Source organism: Columba livia, chromosome 6 (genome assembly GCF_036013475.1).
Source record: "Columba livia isolate bColLiv1 breed racing homer chromosome 6, bColLiv1.pat.W.v2, whole genome shotgun sequence".
NCBI lineage: Eukaryota > Metazoa > Chordata > Aves > Columbiformes > Columbidae > Columba > Columba livia.
In genome coordinates this window covers 28,565,509-28,583,743 of record NC_088607.1, presented here as the reverse complement: position 1 = coordinate 28,583,743, position 18,235 = coordinate 28,565,509, and the positions used below count along the sequence as shown (strand labels likewise).

The following is an 18,235-nucleotide window of genomic DNA, read 5'->3' as shown; positions in this document are numbered from 1 at the left end:
AACATGTTGGGTGTTTCAGACTGAATTTGAAGAGTTGTTCTATTAACACCAAAATTTCTAGTTAGATTCATCAAATGAGTTGTTGTTGACTTAGCCCAGGGTGTTGTTGTACTTGTGCACTGGTGAAAGCCAGGGCCGAGTATACTCCTCACACTGAGGTGCGAACAACTAGCTATAGGCTGTGGTCTCTTCAACCTCTCCTGTTAATACTGCCTTACTTTGCAAAAAATATTTCAGTGTGCATTGGAGCAATATCCTGAGTTCCAGGTGAGAGCCATACTCGCTAGGTTTTCATTGGGTTCTCTCCACTCTCACCTTTCTTCTTGTTCTGTGATATGTATTGAATTATACCATGCAAAAAGAAGCAGCTTTAACGAAGGAGACACCAGTTGTTTGCCATGGTGTGCTGTCTGAGTGGTGTGGCACAGATCAAGCTCTCAGGCTGTCTAGTCTTTTCTTACACGGTGGGTGAAGTGCTCTAAACACATCACCATCTTTAATGAGTGCCAATGGTACATAAACCTAACCTATCTCTTCTGCCTTTTTCAAGTCAAGTGACATTAGATCCCATACCAAAATTTTTGTGAATTTTTTAATGTATTTTAATTTTGGTCAGAAAATTAAGAACAGAGTTGTTACGGATTGAGCCATTTGAAAAAGAAAACAATTCAAGGTTCAGATCGTATAAATACTCACACGGCACTTACATAAGCACTGTTTGTGGCAGTATCTTTCTTCAAAAAATAAAGAGAGGAGACAGTTACAGGATCTATAGCATCATTTATTATTGTTGATTTCTTTTTAACAGCTTAAAATAAAAGGTTTCCTATCTGTGAGAGAAACAACTGAGTAAACACTTAGGTCTGTACATTGGCCAGAAAATGGAAATGTAGAAATCTTTCACACTTACAAAGGCAAAAGGAAAGGGGAAAAACAAAAGACTAGAGTTCTACCATAAGAACACTGTCATGTTATTTGAATTCTTCATGATACTTCAGAGGAATGTGCAGTAAAAAGAAAAAAGAAGTGCTTTGGTAAAAAGAAGAAAATGCTTCTTCAGAATCACTGCAAGGGAAGGATGAAACTCTGAAACGTGAAGCTTGGTTGTAGCTGTTTAGAACAGATTGAAAAGAATGACACGGTTTTCCATAAGTCTTCGTGCTCCCTGAGGGAAAGGAGTGAGCCGGGCCCACCGATTCTGATTCCCTTTCACAAATTCCCGAAGCTCATGATTTGATCTTCTGAAAAAATGGTGACCACTAAATGTCTTCCCAAGTAGGAGACAGATTTCCATGCAGGTGATCCATGAACAGCCATGCTTATGTCTCAACAGCAATTTTGGTTCAATTGAAAAAAAAAAAAAAGAAAGGCTTCAAACAAGCAAACCAAGTCCTTTTAAAAACAGAACAGAGGACTCTTTTCTAAGAAGCAATAAAAACAACCAAAAGACTTCTGTACACTTTAGCAAGACTTAGATACATGAACAGGTCAAGCCACTGAAATATATTCATTCGCAGTTTTTTATCCTTCACAGCATGCCAATGGGACTGAATATTTGCAGGTTAACTTGAACCCAACATCAAAAAGAAAAAAGAAAAAGCATGTACTTTCTCTTAATCAGGTGAATTTGTCACCTGCAAAGCATGACTCTAGCAGGTCTTTATTATAACTTTTTTCATAAGCTTGTTAGTTTGGCTTCCATCTAGTTAAAAATCTCCTGTGAAGAATAATTAAAGATCAGAAAGGCTTGTTTGTTTGGAAATGGCAAAAGGAGAAATCACCAGGAATGTGCACCTACACATCAACAGGGTATATATTGATTAGAATTCAGAGTACAGGGTGGTTATATTGTAATTTATCAATTGCAGCAATTCAGCTTGATTTGTTCCATGTAGGTTAAGGTATAGCCCCTTATTCTTGTGTTTCTACTCGCAGGTGCTGGGAAATCCAATGGCAAATGCCAACAACCCTATGAACCCAGCAGGGAACCCCATGGCTTCTGGGATGACCACCAGCAACCCCGGAATCAATTCCCCTCAGTTTGCGGGGCAGCAGCAGCAGTTCTCGGCCAAGGCCGGCTCCACTCAGCCCTACATACAGCAGGGCATGTACGGGCGGCCCAACTACCCCGGGAGCGGAGGCTTCGGCGGCAGGTGAGATTGACTTGTGCGAGGTCAAAAATGGATGTAAATAGTCAATGAAGCTTGTTTGAGTGACCTGGCAGAAGTGTCGTGGGCTTATTTTGATTACATAAAGTTTCAGTGGCTATTTTATGCTGGTTAACTGAAGCGCATGCTGCTTTTACAGCTTCAGTAATCAGCTACCCAAACTACAATGAAATTCATCATGGTAAATGGAAATGGCTTAGGTCAATCAATTAGCTCTAATAAACCCCCAAAATAAAGTTTTAATTAAGAGAGATTGTTAAACAGACCACAGGCTTAGGAATGATTAACATTTAATAAGGCCGGGATGTGAAAGGTATTGATGGTATAGTTTCTACATGCATGTGGAGGAATAAGCTGGAGTATTTGGCAAAGTAGATTCCTATGCAGTGGCATGTTTCTTCCCAAAGGCTTGCTCCACAGCAGGGATTTGAAAAGAACCGAGGGTGAAGATGTTTGTTGAGAGATGGTCAAGCTGTGTGTTTATTTTGGGGAAATAAATGCTGTATTAGTGGAATAAACAAAAACAAATAGCCTGGATTTTGTTACATTTTGACTTTCTGTGTCTATGCTTTGTAAACAAGGGTGGTAAGTGCACTTAACTGAAACCACTATTGATGGTCCCTGTGCAAAGCTTGCTGAAAAGGTTGTTAGCATAGTCAGTCTAGTGTGAAGAATATCAGCCTGGGACTCAGGGAACTCTCTTCTTTCATCTCTGCCACTGATCTACTGAGTGACCTTGAACAAGTCAGAAAGTTTCTTTAGCTTTTTATTAACATCTCTAAAATGGGCACAGTATACTGGCCCATATTTATAAAGATAGTTGATGTCTTGGAGTGGGCAAGGCATGGTTTAGCTTTATCTGTCTTATGATCAATAGGGCAGCTGGGTAGGAACTGCAAAATACATTGTGTGGGATCCATCAGCGCTGATTGCCCTGGCTCTCTGCTGGCATTTCTGCAGAGGCGCGGGGAGGAATGCTTGTACCGCGTCGGGAGCACTTGGTATAATTCACCGCTGAGGCGGATGAACGTGCGGCAGTGGAGGAAGCTCTTCTGCTGCCGTGCTCTCTGCGCTCTTGGGAGTGGAGCGTGCGGGAACTGTCAGGATTGCGGTTCAGCTTCACAGGAAGCTACAGAGCTGCAAAGCAGTTATGTGCCCCCAAACAACTGACAGTGCTGCCTGTCCCGGTGGCAGCTCTGTGACTGTTGTACCTGAGCAGTGCTTGTATCTCATGCACAAACCAATTCCCCATCCTGCTGCCTTTCATTAGGCATTTACACATGGCTCGGGAACAGTTCCAGATGAGGATCACACCAACATTCAAACCAAAACCCACCAGGCATGTCTTAATTCTCTCCCTCTTTCTTTCTTTTCTTCCCTGTTAGTTACCCTGGAGGCCCAAATACCCCGGCAGGAATGGGGATCCCCCCACACACGAGGCCGCCAGCCGATTTTACCCAGCCAGCTGCAGCGGCCGCAGCTGCTGCAGTCGCGGCTGCAGCTGCTACTGCCACAGCTACAGCTACAGCCACTGTGGCCGCCCTTCAGGAAACGCAGAATAAGGACATGAACCAGTATGGACCGGTAAGAGAGTAACCAGTATGTCTTCACACCTGCCTGATCTGACCATTACAGGGAGTTGGGCTCTCCTTCGTATGCCCCTCTTTATCAGGGTGCCTGCTCTGTTTTTTGTGCATGAGTATGGTTCTAATGCTTACGAGAAACTGCTGGAATGTTTGTGTGTAGGTATGAGTCAGTCTCCTGTGTATTTGCTGGTAAGTCTTGCCTAAGTGTATTTTGTAGTTTGCCCCTTAAAAAAACTGAATATCGCCCAAAGTTACAGCTGCATCTGATGTGATAAATTATTGCTGTTTTTACCAGTCTTGTGAACCTCTAAATTTGAGTACCTGCTGAAATGTTCCAAAATCTGGAAATAAGTGTTGTACCTCTTGGTTAGTTGTTTATTTTGTCAACTACAGTTAGCTGGTTGTTTTTTTTCCCTTCAAACAAGGAAACAACAGTAGAAAAGATATTTGCTTTTTAATAATGTTGTCTATGAGAACAGCTACGCGAGACGTGTGTTTCTGGTGATCCATAGCCTCCAGCATGTCATGACTTCATGTAATAACTTTTTCTTAAAATAAACAAGGGTTTGATCAATTCAGGTTTTTTCCTCCTTAGCTTTTTTACCTCTCTGAGCTTTGAAGTGTATGGACCCATATGCCAGGTGGTGTAAAGAAGCACAACGTCTTAGAAATTGAAGTGTTGTGCTCTGTTTACACAGCCGGCATCCTGACCTGTTACCTTACAGTAATAGACTAGCTGATTTAAACGATTTAGTTGCTTACCTTAGACTTATGTCTATCTCTCAAATGCCTTCTACAACTCCAATTGAATTTTTATTATAAATAACATCACCGCCCATCAAATGTTGGACAACATAGACAGAAAATGCGACATTAATCCTCCCCTTCTTCCCTTCCCCAAAAGCATGTTCATCTCCCACCTCCCATTTTAAATGCATGTCGCATTTTATTCTTTTTTTTTTTTTTTTTCTTCTTCGTTGAAGGTTTGTTCCTCTTTCCAGATGGGTCCAACCCAGGCTTACAACAACCAGTTTATGAACCAGCCTGGTCCTCGTGGCCCTGCTTCTATGCCAGGCAACATGAACCCAGCAAGCATGGGAGCAGGAATGACGCCTTCCAGCATGAGTGGGCCACCCATGGGCATGAACCAGCCCCGGCCACCTGGGATGAGTCCCTTCAGCACCCACGGGCAGAGGATGCCTCAGCAAGCCTACCCAGGCCCACGCCCCCAGTCCTTGCCCATACAGGGCATAAAGAGACCGTACCCAGGAGAGGTAATGAAATAAATCGTATTTTGCACACACTGTGACTTGGACTGAAAGTTGCAACATGCTGGGTAATGTGTGGTGTGCGTTGCAGCGCAATAGATACGTCAATGTTACAGCCTTGGTAGGAATACTGTTGTTAGAATACGAGGGGCAGCAGCTCTTCCTTTTTAGCTTCTAAAGTATTCAGGTTGGCCCTTGCTATGTAGGTGAGGATGACAGTCATTAAAACCAAGAAAGGCCCAAAACCGACTGAACCCTCAAAATATCACTTTGAGATTCTCATGCTAGACGGTGAACTCATAGACCTTAAACAGACTTCCTTCACAGGGGTGGATTTATTTAGCATGACAATTTAAAAGAGATGTTGGGCGTGAAGTATTTCATTTGAGCCCAATACATATGTGATCTGCGTTTTCTTGGATGGTTGTATTGTTCTAAAGAAATACAGGGCATACGTTGTATAAACACCAATAGTAATAACGTTTATTTTAGCTTTCCAGACTTCTTGAGGCTTGATTTTCATAGGCACTGAGATGAATATAAATCATGTTGAACTCAAATCCCTCTGTGTCAGCATTTATTTAATATAAGTTTATTTGGAGTGTGGTATTTCTGTCTAAGTTCCCATGCTGTTATATGAGATCTGAGTGGCTTTGTAGACAAAATTATATTGCCATTGACTTGTATGATGACCTTGGGCAAAACACTTAGGGTCAAATTTTTAAATAAATTTAAACAACCCAAGATGTACACAGGTGAGCTTTTGGATTTTGAAAAGCACCAATGCATTTTTACTCTTCAAATTGGTGTGAATCTGGCAGTAGATGCTTTTGAGAATTTCACCAACTCTCTCTCAGCATCTATATGCACCTAAATGTCTTTACAAATCTAACTACCGGTTACTAGCTTCAGATAAAGTTTCCTGGTAAAATTCTGTATTAAAGTAAGACTACAACAACAGCTGTAACTCCAGGTGTGGAGCTTTGAAGATTATCATATTGCCCTGACTATAACAGCGGTAGTAAGAGTTTATAGAAAACATACAGCATGCAGAAAATATAGCAAACATTTATTATTGAGCTATGTTTCATTCTTGATCTGCAAACTTTAAAAAATAAAAAATAGGAAAAAAAAAAGTTATGTGCTTTTGCAGTAATTGCTTCTCTGAGAAGGCTTTTCACTCTGTAAATACTGCCACTTACTCTACAATTAAGTTACGAAAACACAGAATGTGGCTTGTTCAGATAATTTTTATCTTCAGATTTCATATTTTAAGGAATAGTGTAAACCCCTTTTTGCTGCTTCAGAAGCAGGTGTTTCATTGTAAGTGAATAAGATCATGTTGCCAAGAAGTCAGTGCTGAACAATGCCCTAAATGTTATGTGCTTGCTGGTCTCAGATTCTGCAGGTCCTGTAGATGCTGTTTGCATGTTGCTTTTTGAAAGCTTAATTTGTGGAAACTTCTTATTAATCAGTTAATTTTTCAAATTGACATTTTATTACCTTTAAAGATCCAGTTTTCGTGACTTTGATTTCAGAACTGCAGCACAGGACTAGCTACCACTAGCAAGATGTTTATATTATAACTAGTAATAGCTTCTATTTAGTTGTTCGGGTATTGCTAAACGCTCTACCACAGTTGCCAGCATAGCAGTTGTGTTGAGAAGACAGACGTGGACACCACAGCTTCTATTCTCTGCCCATTCCAGGATTATATATTTTTTTTTAATGTTACTTTTTGTGCTTTCATTCTCCTCTGGATGAGGAGCCTCAGGGATGGGGCTGGTAGCACTTGCAAAACCACAGAGATTTTGTAAACATTCTGTCTGGTTGTAGTTCTGGTTTCTTCAAACATGGTGCCATTTGACAGCACTGCAGCACCAAGGGTATGTGTGTGTTAAGGTACTTGGTTATTCTTATCCCACTTTGGTTTGTGGGACTCTTACGCTTTGCAGTGTCCACCTACAGCCATGGGGACCCTGGTTTAGGCATGGGTGGAACTAAGTTGAGCGGTATTCACCTGGAGGGGTTTTTTTGTTTTCTTTGATTCCACTGTTGAATGTATCCTAATAATTCAAGATGGCTATTTGCATGAAACAGATCTTTGTCTTCCTTCTTCTCTGTCACAAAATAGCCGAATTATGGAAACCAGCAGTATGGACCAAATAGCCAGTTTCCAAACCAGCCTGGTCAGTACCCCACTCCCAACCCTCCAAGACCCCTTACGTCTCCCAACTACCCGGGACAGAGGATGCCAAGCCAGCAAAACACAGGGCAGTACCCTCCTCCTACGGTCAACATGGGGCAGTACTACAAGGTAGGAATTTTTAGATTATCTTCTTGCATTCCGGTAGACATGTATGAATGAAGTCACGTTAGTGACTTGATAGATACTGCTTTTACCTCTTTAAAGGAAAGAAAAATAACACAGTGTTTTTACTAATGTTTTGGATATCATGGGATCAAGTAAATCAGCCAAGTTGCATTGTAACTTTAGAGCAGTTCACAAAGAAAATTGAATGTTACTGCAGCTTGTTAGAGGCTTTTACAAGAAAATGTTGGTTTTGCTTTAAATGTAGCATGTGAAAAGAAGTACCTAATGAGATTCAGGTGTAATAGCTTCACCTATTCATGGCGCCCTGCAAGAATACAACTTTGGAAATATGCAATAAACAAGTTCCGCGTTGCAGTATCCCAGTTTCACATGTACAATGGTCACCATTGGATTAAGCCAGCTTGAACTTAAAAGCTGTTCTAGCTATAGAATTCACCTTTGAACTGAAGTTTGCGTGACTCTGTGACCCTCCGTGCCCTTTTCTCCTTCTGTTTCCTCTGCGCTGCTTGGCCTGGGCAAGAATTAGACTTGTTAAAATGTTGCCTAAAGCCTGGTTTATTGATACATCTTGAGCACTTAGTATTATCCAAACTGAGTTTGTACTGAAGACCTGCTGTGGTTTGACATCTTTGAGGTGTGCTCAAAAGTGATCTTTTTCACACAGGCACTCCAGCGAGTTAAAAAACTGGGGAGTACCATCCAGTGGGCTTGACCTGCTCTTAAAGCATTGGCTGTTGCAGTCTCTGGACTACACTCTGATTTGGAATGTAGGCTGAAATAATCTGAGATACATATTGATCTTGAACTAGAATTGTTCTGGTGTGATTGACACAGAAAACACCATTGGAAAAAAAATCCTTTCCTATAGAGCATCTGTTGTACGTGCAACAAAGCTGTCCGCTGCGGTGCTCAGGGTTGCATCATGGCAGCTTTTGCAGTAACTGCCAGGAAGAACACGAGGAGGAGGCAGTTCCTCAACTACCGTCCTTCCAGTGCAGTCACATGTGCTAAATTAACAGCAGAAAATCTCTGTGAAGTGTCTAAGTGACGGATTTTTTTAATACATTTTACATGTGTTTATTTTAGATGGAGTGTAAGTTTTGTTGTTTACAGGGTAGTTCCAGCGGGGAATCTGTGGTCTTTTCAATGCATCCCCTGTTTTGTATTCAAACATCAATTGTTCTGGAAACAGTTAGAAAATAAGAGACCTCATTAAGAAGGGAGATTTTCCTCGCTAGGGGAAAAAAATCCAGCTTGCCACAGACAGGACCTGAACCTTTGGATTGTATTGACTGTGGAAGCAGTATCTGTATGTGTTTAAGAAAAAAGCAAGGATGTTTGGAAATGTAAATGCTTAAGATTTCAGAATACAGCTCTCTCGGGTACTTTAGAGTATCCTAAGCTAGCAGTGCAGATTTAGATACAGAGTCAGATTTGAAGTGCTGATACTTTGGCTGCCTGTAAAGATTTTCATCTTTTGATGCTGTGTTGTATGTGCTTATGGTACATGAGCCATTACAAGAGGGTTCCGTGCAATTGCGGTTTTGTTTAACATCAGCTTCCGCCACATCATCATTATTGGTTTGTTCTGTTAACTGCAACAATTCCCTTAATTACAAGAAACAGAACCAATGGTACTTTAATACTATAGCTTCTATTTATACTTAACTGTCCTTTTGTTTTAGTTTGTCTTATTCAACGGCAAACTAAGAACAGAATCACATTGTAGGTACAAAGAATAAAAGACGTCCCCTGACCCCCAGAGCTTTCATTCTGAGTAGATGAGTTGGACAGGCGTGGAAAAAAGGATAGATGGAAGTGAAAGAGACACAGACATTCTAATTGTGTGTCTTTGGATTTTGTTTTTCATGTAGGCTTTTGTGCACTGGGGCTATTTTGGGGGAAAGCCAAAGGGGATACAAAGGGCTGGGTGGGCTGAGGTGGTGTGGAAAAACTGAAGTGAATGGCTGGTTTGGAAAAAGAGCAGTCAGAGGAACGCGATAAGCCTCTTGGCAGCCTTGCTTGCGTCTGGTCATGGCCTGAATTAAGCTGGCTGGTCCGCTGGTTTCAGTTCCTGCTTTGCTCTCCTCGTCTCCCTCTTCCCTGAAGGCCTCATGGGATGTCTGGTGGTTTTTTGTCCTTCTGGGGGCAGAGGGCCCTCCCCACCTTGTTTGTAGTCTTTGCTGTTTGACAGCAGTACAGTTCACAAGGCTTATTATTCTTATTTTCAGACTGCAGTAACAATGTGATGTTATTTATTTTCTAGCCATCAAGGCCTGTACCTGTGGCAAATTACCCTCATTCACCTGTTCCAGGAAACCCCACGCCACCTATGACTCCAGGGAGCAATATTCCTCCATATCTGTCACCCAACCAGGATGTCAAACCACCATTCCCACCTGACATTAAACCAAATATCAATGCTTTACCACCGCCTCCAAGTGAGTAGCAAAACGCCCCCACAGTCATTTATTGTCGCTCTGTTCTCTGCCACACACCTTTCAGAGCCTGGAAACCAGCGCCGATTGCTGCTCTGGGAGAGGCTTGGATTGCGGATTTGTGACAGGTGGCATTTATGGTGTGGGCTCCCTGGTATCAGAAAAGTTCTTCCAGGTTAAACTTATAAGGGCTTTACTCCCCAAGTGTTCCTTTGATATGCTTCCTGAGGATAAAACACTTGATTTTGGGGTTGTGTTATGTCTGCCTGGTAGGCGTGTTTATTGTATGAACCTTCATTGCGGTCTATTTTGTTCAAGGGCAAAGCCATTCATTGAACATCACTGCAGAATAGAGTAAAATGTGAATATTTATAGCAGTGTCTCTGTTGTGATCCATACAGGCTTCTTAATGTTATTCAGGTGTATGCCAAAAATGGATATATGTTCCTTTCAAAGCCACTCAACGTCACAGCTACATTTGGCTGGGAACAGGGCACGAATAACAAGATCTCTCTGGCTGTATACTAGCACAAGATACTTGAGGTTTTAAAGTGACTGATGAATAATAGAAGGTATCATTTACTAGGAAACTGGGAGAACCTTTATTTTTTCTGTAAAATAACTGCTGCCGCATTAGCACTTTGCAGCTGGTGTTTGGAGTTCAGGATAGCTGAAAAAAGAAGTAGAAGGAGGTAGCCTGCAGTATTATTTGGTCAAAAACACAGCATTTAAAGACAAGTTACCACAAAACCGCATTTTATGAGATCAGATAGTAATTGAATACCAGTGTCTTTGGTCATTGGGTGGTTTCAGCTGGTGAAACTGTTGGAACTAATTGGCTAATGTTAATCCCAGTTCAAAGCAGGGGAAATAAGCATTATCACAGTTTGCAGTAATTAAGAGATTTGTTGTCAGTCTTCTGCCCATAGAGTAAGCCTGTATGCAGAACCTATCAAATGATAAAAAGGAGAATTCTTGCCGTGCCTGGTTTTAGTTTGTGTCCAGAATCACTGAGATCCTGATGTTAAGTGTGGGAGAACAGAAGACTTTGGTTTGCCATCACTGTCAGTTTGAGCCCTGCCACTTGTATTGGTTAGATGATGTAGTTACTTGTGATTTTCCTTTTTGTGTGTATGAACCTGCTAAGTTAGAGCCAATAGCAAATCACTGTGCCGTTTATTACGATTCTGTATAAATACGCACATTATTGTTGCACTGCAGATGCTAAAGGGAAAGTTCACACTTTCTCTCCCTCTTCGATCCCAGCCAACCACAATGACGAGCTGCGTCTGACGTTTCCCGTGAGGGACGGAGTTGTACTGGAGCCCTTCCGGCTGGAGCACAACCTGGCCGTCAGTAACCACGTCTTTCACTTACGGCCGACTGTTCATCAGACGCTGATGTGGAGGTAAGCTCAGCCCCGCTGCCAGCCAGTCTTGCGCTCAGCGATGGAGGAGTGGCAGGCCAGATAAACTTCATTTAGGTTCGCAATGAATTTTACTCTAAAAGTTGTGGCCTAGGTAGAAAAATGTCCTTTAAACTCACAAATACTGTCACTTCCCAGACACAACATGTTGTAAAATGCTTCCTGATCTGCGTTGCGTCTCCTTACTGATATCATACAGCGTGCAGTGTTAGAAAAATCACTGCAGTTCTTCATCCTTTCTGCTCTGGGAGGAATGGCTGTGGGACATGCACAGCCAACACAAGTACAAACTTCCATTTGGGAGACTCTGAAGTCCTAGGTGCTTTGTGGCCTGTGAAGTGGTAGTTGCAGGGGTAACTATGCGGGGCTGCTACAGTTTATGCTTAAAATAAATTATGCAGAGTATCTGATAATGAAAAATAACACACTAGTGAAGGACCTGATTTAGAAGCTGGGTAAAATAATTTTGAAAGACAAGTGCTTAAACCCTCCAAACTTTAGAAACTAACTGCCTAAATTCTTCCATTTGTGTGACTCTACAAGTAAGGCCAGGTCAGAAATGTCAGAGAATAGCTTTACACATACAAAAGCTTCTAGTTCTTCACTTACAGCGAGTACTACTTTCTAGCACAGAGGAATGGTTTTCCTCGGTGGTACTTTCCTGCCTTTTATCTGCGTAAGTGATTCCAGGTTATGTCCTGATTCCACCATCCTCATGGAAGGGCTTTAGATCAAATGAAAATCAGAGCCTTTGTTTTTTTATTTGGATGTTTTAAAATACTGCAGAATAATTTTGTCGTAGTCTTCTGTTTTTCTCTGAAAGCATCTCAGTTTTTATCCTGACTGCTGATTACACTGTTTGAGCCTGTCCCTGTGCACTGTGGAGTCTGGTTAGTTGCTCAGGATCTTTAATGAAGGTTGTTCCACGGGTATAGCAGCTGATACGGTAAAATGCAGCACCTTAAGCACATTTTCCATTATGCCTGCCTCACTTGCCGTTTTTTCCTGAGCCTGGAGCACATACCCCCTGGCCTCGATGGGAGGGGTGGTCTGTAGCTTCAGCTTTTTTCCCCTGTGAGAATCATCTTCCTGTTCACCGGAATCCACCTGAGACTTCTGTTTTCATGGTGTGGAGGGCATGAGGTGGGCAGAGAGGAGTCCTCAACCCCCTGCCCTGGGGACAGGCTGACTGAAGCTCCGTCTGGATGCGGGCTGCAGCAGCCCTTGCTGCTGCGGTGCCCCCTGCCCTGAGGCAGCCTGAGGGCTGGAAGGAAGGACGTTTGCAGGCAGACCACATCCAATAATTAACACCTAACTTTGAGGTCAGTTATTGCTTACTTGCATTTCATTATCGTGGAGTACTCACAGCAGAGGGAGTTTTGGCAGTTATTTGCCGGTTCTTATTAATAAGTAATCACTGCTGGGGATTGTGCTGGCTCATTCAGTAGATTTATAGTGCTGCACTGAGGCATGAAGCTGTTTCTTAATATCTGTTCTTTCTTTCTTCCGTAGCTCACCAAACACGTAGCCTTTATTTAAACCTATTTTAATGAACACTCATAGGTAAACTATGCTCAGGTCTGCTGTTTTGAAAAGCTTGTTAATAGTGGGGAGAAGGGATGGTCCTGTAATGAAGTCATTTCATGTTTAACGCAGGGCTGGATGGATTCCAGAAAAATGAATTAGTCACATGTGTGTATGGATTTCAGTTTTATAGAGAATGGTGGAATCGAGCCAATTCGTAACACTTCTTTGCCAGTTAAAATTCTCGGCAAAACCTCTCACATGTACACACATAACGAACAGCAATGCAACTGTTTTTCTCCCCACTGGGAACTTTTCACGGTTACGAGAAACAGAAAGGCTGAAGGCAGGGAAAATGTCGCCTTGAAGCTGGTTCAGTCTTAGCACTGCTCAGTTATTAATAGCATCCCACGGTGGAGACACTGCATGCTGAGGACATGAGGGTCTCCTGAGCTGTCACCACTCTGTGACATTCAGCAGGCCTGCTCGTTGTCCTTGGGAACACACTTAATCTGCTTGGGTTTTATTTCAGAGGTATCAAACCTTGCGTCCCTCCACGTTTGGGTGGCTGTGGTCTGTTCGCATGAGGTGAGAATCTCCAGTGGACCTTGCAGAGAGAGCTTTCCAAAAAATTGTTAATAAAATATGGGGAAAAAAAGCCTGGAAAGACTTTATATAGATGGATTCTGGTGAAAGGTTGGGTAACCTTTCATTTTTTTAAAAAAACATGTTTTTATCCAGTGCTAAATCTTGATGTTTTGAAATCCAGAAAACGCGATGTTAAGTCAAAATTGAAATCCCTGGTTTCGGATAAGGAAAATGGCAGCTAGGGTGATGATCTCCTGAATGAGCTGTTCCTCATGGATCTTACAAAGTGTCTTCCTTTAGGCAAGATGAAGAAATGAGCACCTAGATTTTCAGGCATAAAAGATAAACATTCAGCTGTCTTTTGCTGTCATGAACAGCAGATTTCTGACTTTTCAGTTCAGTTCTTCATTTTCTTTTAAATCTCTTCTTCAAATTACTCATTCCTAACATAAGGTTAACATTGATGTATGAAACTGAAGTCATAGTCTCTACCCACTTTATTTGTGATTAACTTAATCTCAGCCTTTTCTCTTTTAGAGGTGTTACAAAACTAATTTTTGAGGAGCAAAATAGTGCGTGGTAGTTATTATTGGAGAGGTGGGAGGAATTCACGCTCTGAACCAAGGTCTAAATTGAGTAGCTTTAATCCACCACTGTGTTAATCTGGAATCACAGAAACACAGGGCGTGAGACATGGGTCATTTTGTCTTAGTTGCTTTACTTGTTCTGAGGCAAGACTAGCTGTACCTGTATTTTATCTGACAAGTGTTCGTTCAGATGGTCTTTTAAATGTTCTGAGGTAGTGAAGAATCCAGACTCGAAGCACAGCCCACTGCAGAGCGTCACTTTCCTGTTCTTAACTCTTAGCACACAGAAAGGACCTACCCGCTGTTAACGTTTTTCTTTCTGCAGGATCATTCCATGGTCTAGTTCTGCAAAGTGGTTTGAGATGTTCCATTGGAAAGTCCTTAATAAGCATAAAATGTTAACAACTTTGTAGCATGCTTGCATCATTAATTCATCGTGACTTGCTTTTGTTAAGGCTTTCATGAAGAAAGTATGTTATATCCATTCCTGGCAGTAACTCTAGAAAAATAATCTGATTGATAAAAAGCATTCCTAGCATCAACCAACCTCCCCCTGCAATGTGAAGCAAAGTTAAAGGAAGATTTATTGGTTGTTGTACAGGTCTGACTTGGAATTACAGTTCAAGTGCTATCACCACGAAGACAGACAAATGAACACAAACTGGCCAGCGTCAGTCCAGGTCAGCGTTAATGCAACCCCACTTACCATCGAGCGTGGTGACAACAAGACATCTCATAAACCTCTGCACCTAAAGCACGTCTGCCAGCCAGGAAGAAACACGATTCAAATTACAGTCACAGCATGTTGTTGTGTAAGTATGCTGAGCTCGCGGCTGCAGCTGCTGATGCTGAGTTTGCTGTTTAGCACAGTTTGCAAATGTTGCCTTAGCGGAAAGAGCCTTACTCTTGGTTTTTTCCATACATTTTTCTGATAAGCTGCTTGTTTGATGGTGTTGACACAGTCAGAGTGCTAATATGGAAATATTTGCTGCTGAATTATTGCAGAATGTAGTGGTGTCCTTCCGATGTCTCTGAAAAGGCTCGTGGTCTAGGGCAGGAAGGGAGTTTGGTGTCCTACCTGTTTCACTTGTGCCTCTGTAACAAGGTGGCTAAAGTCTATTCATGTAGATTATTGTGATACAGACTGTTGTCCGGTACTAATTTCACTTAGGATATTAAACCGTGTTTGGTTTGACCTGAGAACATCAACACAACATCAACACTGGTGGTGGTGATGATTTTTCAAGTAGCTTTTCAGATGAAAAGCTCATATTCCATGATACAACTTTCCGCTTTCTCCTTTCCCATGGTTTGTAAAGGTTCAGGGACAAGTACCGTATTTTTAATGCAGACTGTTGCACACGTACAGTCTGAGCTTTTGACTCTTCCGCTGTCACTGACAAGAAAGCAAGCTGCTACCTCTACCAAGGTCACAGTGTGAGACACTTTGACAAGAAGCCATCCACTCATTTTGCTTTACTTCACACTGATGTTTCTTCACATAATGTCATTTATCTGGTGGCTAAGAGCAGGGGCAGCATCCCAAGAATCCACAATGAGTTCTGTGTTGGGGAAGAAGATTCAGTTGGTTCCAGAAACATCAGTAGCAAATCATTTTTGCAACTCACAACATAGTCTGAGGGCAAGCAGGTAGGCTAGACTGTGTCAAAGAATCCAGGGTTTTAAAAATAAACCCTGATGTCAGAGATGAATGCATCAGCCCTATGTGTTCTGAATATTAAGGAGGGAGAAAATGCAGAATATCTTTGCTTTTTGAAAGCACTTGTATACGTTATGCTCCTGGAGCATGGAACAACGCACTGTGCAGTGTGCCGTGTCCCCGAGGGAGCGCATGTGTGCAGCAGAGCAGAACAGCTTTTGTATTTTAGCATCAGGCTCTTACGGGAGCCACGTGTGCGAGGGAAGGAGGCAGCTCTGTTCCGCAGTGTATTTACCCTGTGCCTTTGCTTCTCTTGGTAACAAAATGTGTTTTCTTTCAGTCACACTTGTTCGTGTTGCAGTTGGTACATCGGCCATCAGTTCGCTCCGTACTTCAAGGTCTACTAAAGAAACGTCTCCTCCCAGCAGAACATTGTATCACTAAGAGTGAGTTTTCATTTTGTGCCGGGATGACTTTCCAGAATGCCTGTGTTGAGTTGTGATAAGCTATTTCTACCTAACGTTGACTTGCTTATTGCGAACTTTAAGCTGCGCTTGTTAGGAATTTCCAGAATATCCTGTGCATAGATTAAATCTTGGGTATTCTCAAAAGTTTGAGGGCTATTTGGGGGGGGGGGGGGGGGGTAAGAAAGTATCAAGGACACAAGCTTAGTTCCCAACAAGGACTCTCCCATTCCAGGAGAAAATCCCTGTGGCTTTTCCCTCATGTTTGTTTTTGACTTAAAGTCCTGTGTAGAAAGATTATCCTTTATTTATTTTGGGCTGCTAAGTGCTCATATGGCAATTTATTTGGTTGAGAGTGTAGCTGATATGCACGTGTGTGATGGTTTGTCTGTTCAGGAGCGTGTTCTAAGTTGCACAGAATACACTGATGTGGATAAATTGTCCATTAAATTGACCTTTAAAGGTTGAAGTGTCAGTCTTTCAGATGTCTATGTTAGCATTTACAGTACACTTGCGTTTTCTCACACATACACGTACCTTCTTCATAAACAGTCAAGAGGAACTTCAGTAGCGTAGCAGCTTCCTCTGGCAACGCGACACTAAATGGGGAAGATGGAGTAGAGCAAACTGCGATTAAAGTGTCTCTGAAGTGTCCGATCACATTCCGGCGGATTCAGCTCCCAGCAAGGGGTCACGATTGCAAGCACGTACAAGTGAGTAGACACCGGTGACCTCGCAGTATTTTGCAGTACCTTTAGCTTGGTTATCGTATGAGAGAACCTAATGAAATGGGATTTCTCTGTATCTTTGAATCTAAATAGTTAACTATATGTTTACATTTAATATAGAGGGAGAAAGTAAGCTATTTGTTCTAGTATTCAGTGCTAGTAGTCTTGTTTTCGTGGCAGTTTCACTTTTGTCCCACTGATTCAGTTAATACAGTATTTTCCTTTTATTTACTTTTTTGTTTTGTTTTGTTTGTTTGTTTTTTGTTTGTTTGTTTTGTTTTGGTTTTGTTTCTTCTTTGTTTCTTTCTGATACCTAGTGCTTTGATCTGGAATCTTACTTGCAACTGAACTGTGAAAGAGGAACCTGGAGGTGTCCGGTATGCAAGTAAGTGCAACCACACTACATGAAATGCAGTTGTTGACCAAGTTTACATTATATTTAAGGTCATAGAGGGGAGAAAAAGGAAGTGCTAGGAAATAAGATGTATATATTACATTCACCTAATATCATAAAGTCCAGTGAGAATTCTTGCAATATTTCATAAATTGAGGGAACACCATAGATGATTAGAAATTTAAAAACAGGTAAGGTATTTTCTCACAAAATACGCAATCTGCGAGCTCTCATTACAGGCTATCTGTGGGTTGTGTAGAGTTCAAAAAAAGCTCATCTATTTATTGTTAGGCAGATATCTACATAAATGAATGGACTGGGAGTTTTAATTCCCCTGGATCGTGAAGTATAAACAACTACCAGACAACAACATGCCATGGCAAAATAATGGATAGTCTATTCTAGAGTTATTTTTGTATCATTTTAGTGTTACTGAACTTCAAATACAAAAATGGTGCAAAAGTAATTGCGGTTTTGGATCGTGAATTTTAAATCGTTCTAACTAATCTCAAACACATCTTTATTAATCAAAATAGGAGCCGTTAAAATCAACACATTTTTGCCAACAAGAAGTAAGTTTGTTTATTCCTGTAGCGTAAAAATCTGTGCTTTGGGGTTCGATGAACTCTTGCAAAGCATTTTCTGCATCCTGCATTTTCCCTGCAAAAAGTTGTCAAGATGCTTGAAGTAGTGATAATCAGTTGGCGAGAGATCAGGTGAATGTGACGGGTGAGGCAAAACTTCATAGTCCAGTTCTTTCACTTTTGAAGTGTTGGTTGTGACACATGAGGTCGGGCAATGTCGTGGAGAAGAATTGGGCCATTTCTGGTGACCAATGGCAGCTGCAGGCATTGCAGTTTTTGGTGAATCTCATCAGTTTGCTGAGCTGACTTCTCAGATGGAATGGTTTTGCAGGAATTCAGAAAGCTGGAGCGGATCAGAGTGGCAGCAGACCACGAAACAGTGACCTTGACCTTTTTTTGGTGCAAGTTTGGCTTTGGGAAGTGCTTAGGAGGTTCTTCTCAGTCCATCCGCTGGGCTGGTTGTCGCTGGTTCTCATATAAAATCC

General features: G+C 41.8%; 1 protein-coding gene across 31 annotated transcripts in view; it reads left to right on the top strand.

Annotated features, from left to right (window-relative positions):
• The window catches only part of ZMIZ1 (zinc finger MIZ-type containing 1), a 346,742-nt gene that overhangs the window by 308,858 nt on the left and 19,649 nt on the right, over positions 1–18,235 (top strand). For 14 of the 31 annotated variants that reach the window (XM_065067693.1, XM_065067710.1, XM_065067691.1 and 11 more), the window contains 10 exons: positions 1,936–2,153; positions 3,554–3,752; positions 4,738–5,028; positions 7,157–7,339; positions 9,624–9,798; positions 11,017–11,203; positions 14,522–14,732; positions 15,921–16,026; positions 16,597–16,757; positions 17,090–17,157. In XM_065067693.1, coding sequence (XP_064923765.1) covers positions 1,936–2,153; positions 3,554–3,752; positions 4,738–5,028; positions 7,157–7,339; positions 9,624–9,798; positions 11,017–11,203; positions 14,522–14,732; positions 15,921–16,026; positions 16,597–16,757; positions 17,090–17,157 — 1,799 coding nt within the window. The remainder of the gene's footprint in view (positions 1–1,935; positions 2,154–3,553; positions 3,753–4,737; positions 5,029–7,156; positions 7,340–9,623; positions 9,799–11,016; positions 11,204–14,521; positions 14,733–15,920; positions 16,027–16,596; positions 16,758–17,089; positions 17,158–18,235) is intronic. The other 17 variants (XM_065067708.1, XM_065067711.1, XM_065067707.1 and 14 more) reach the window with 3 other exon arrangements.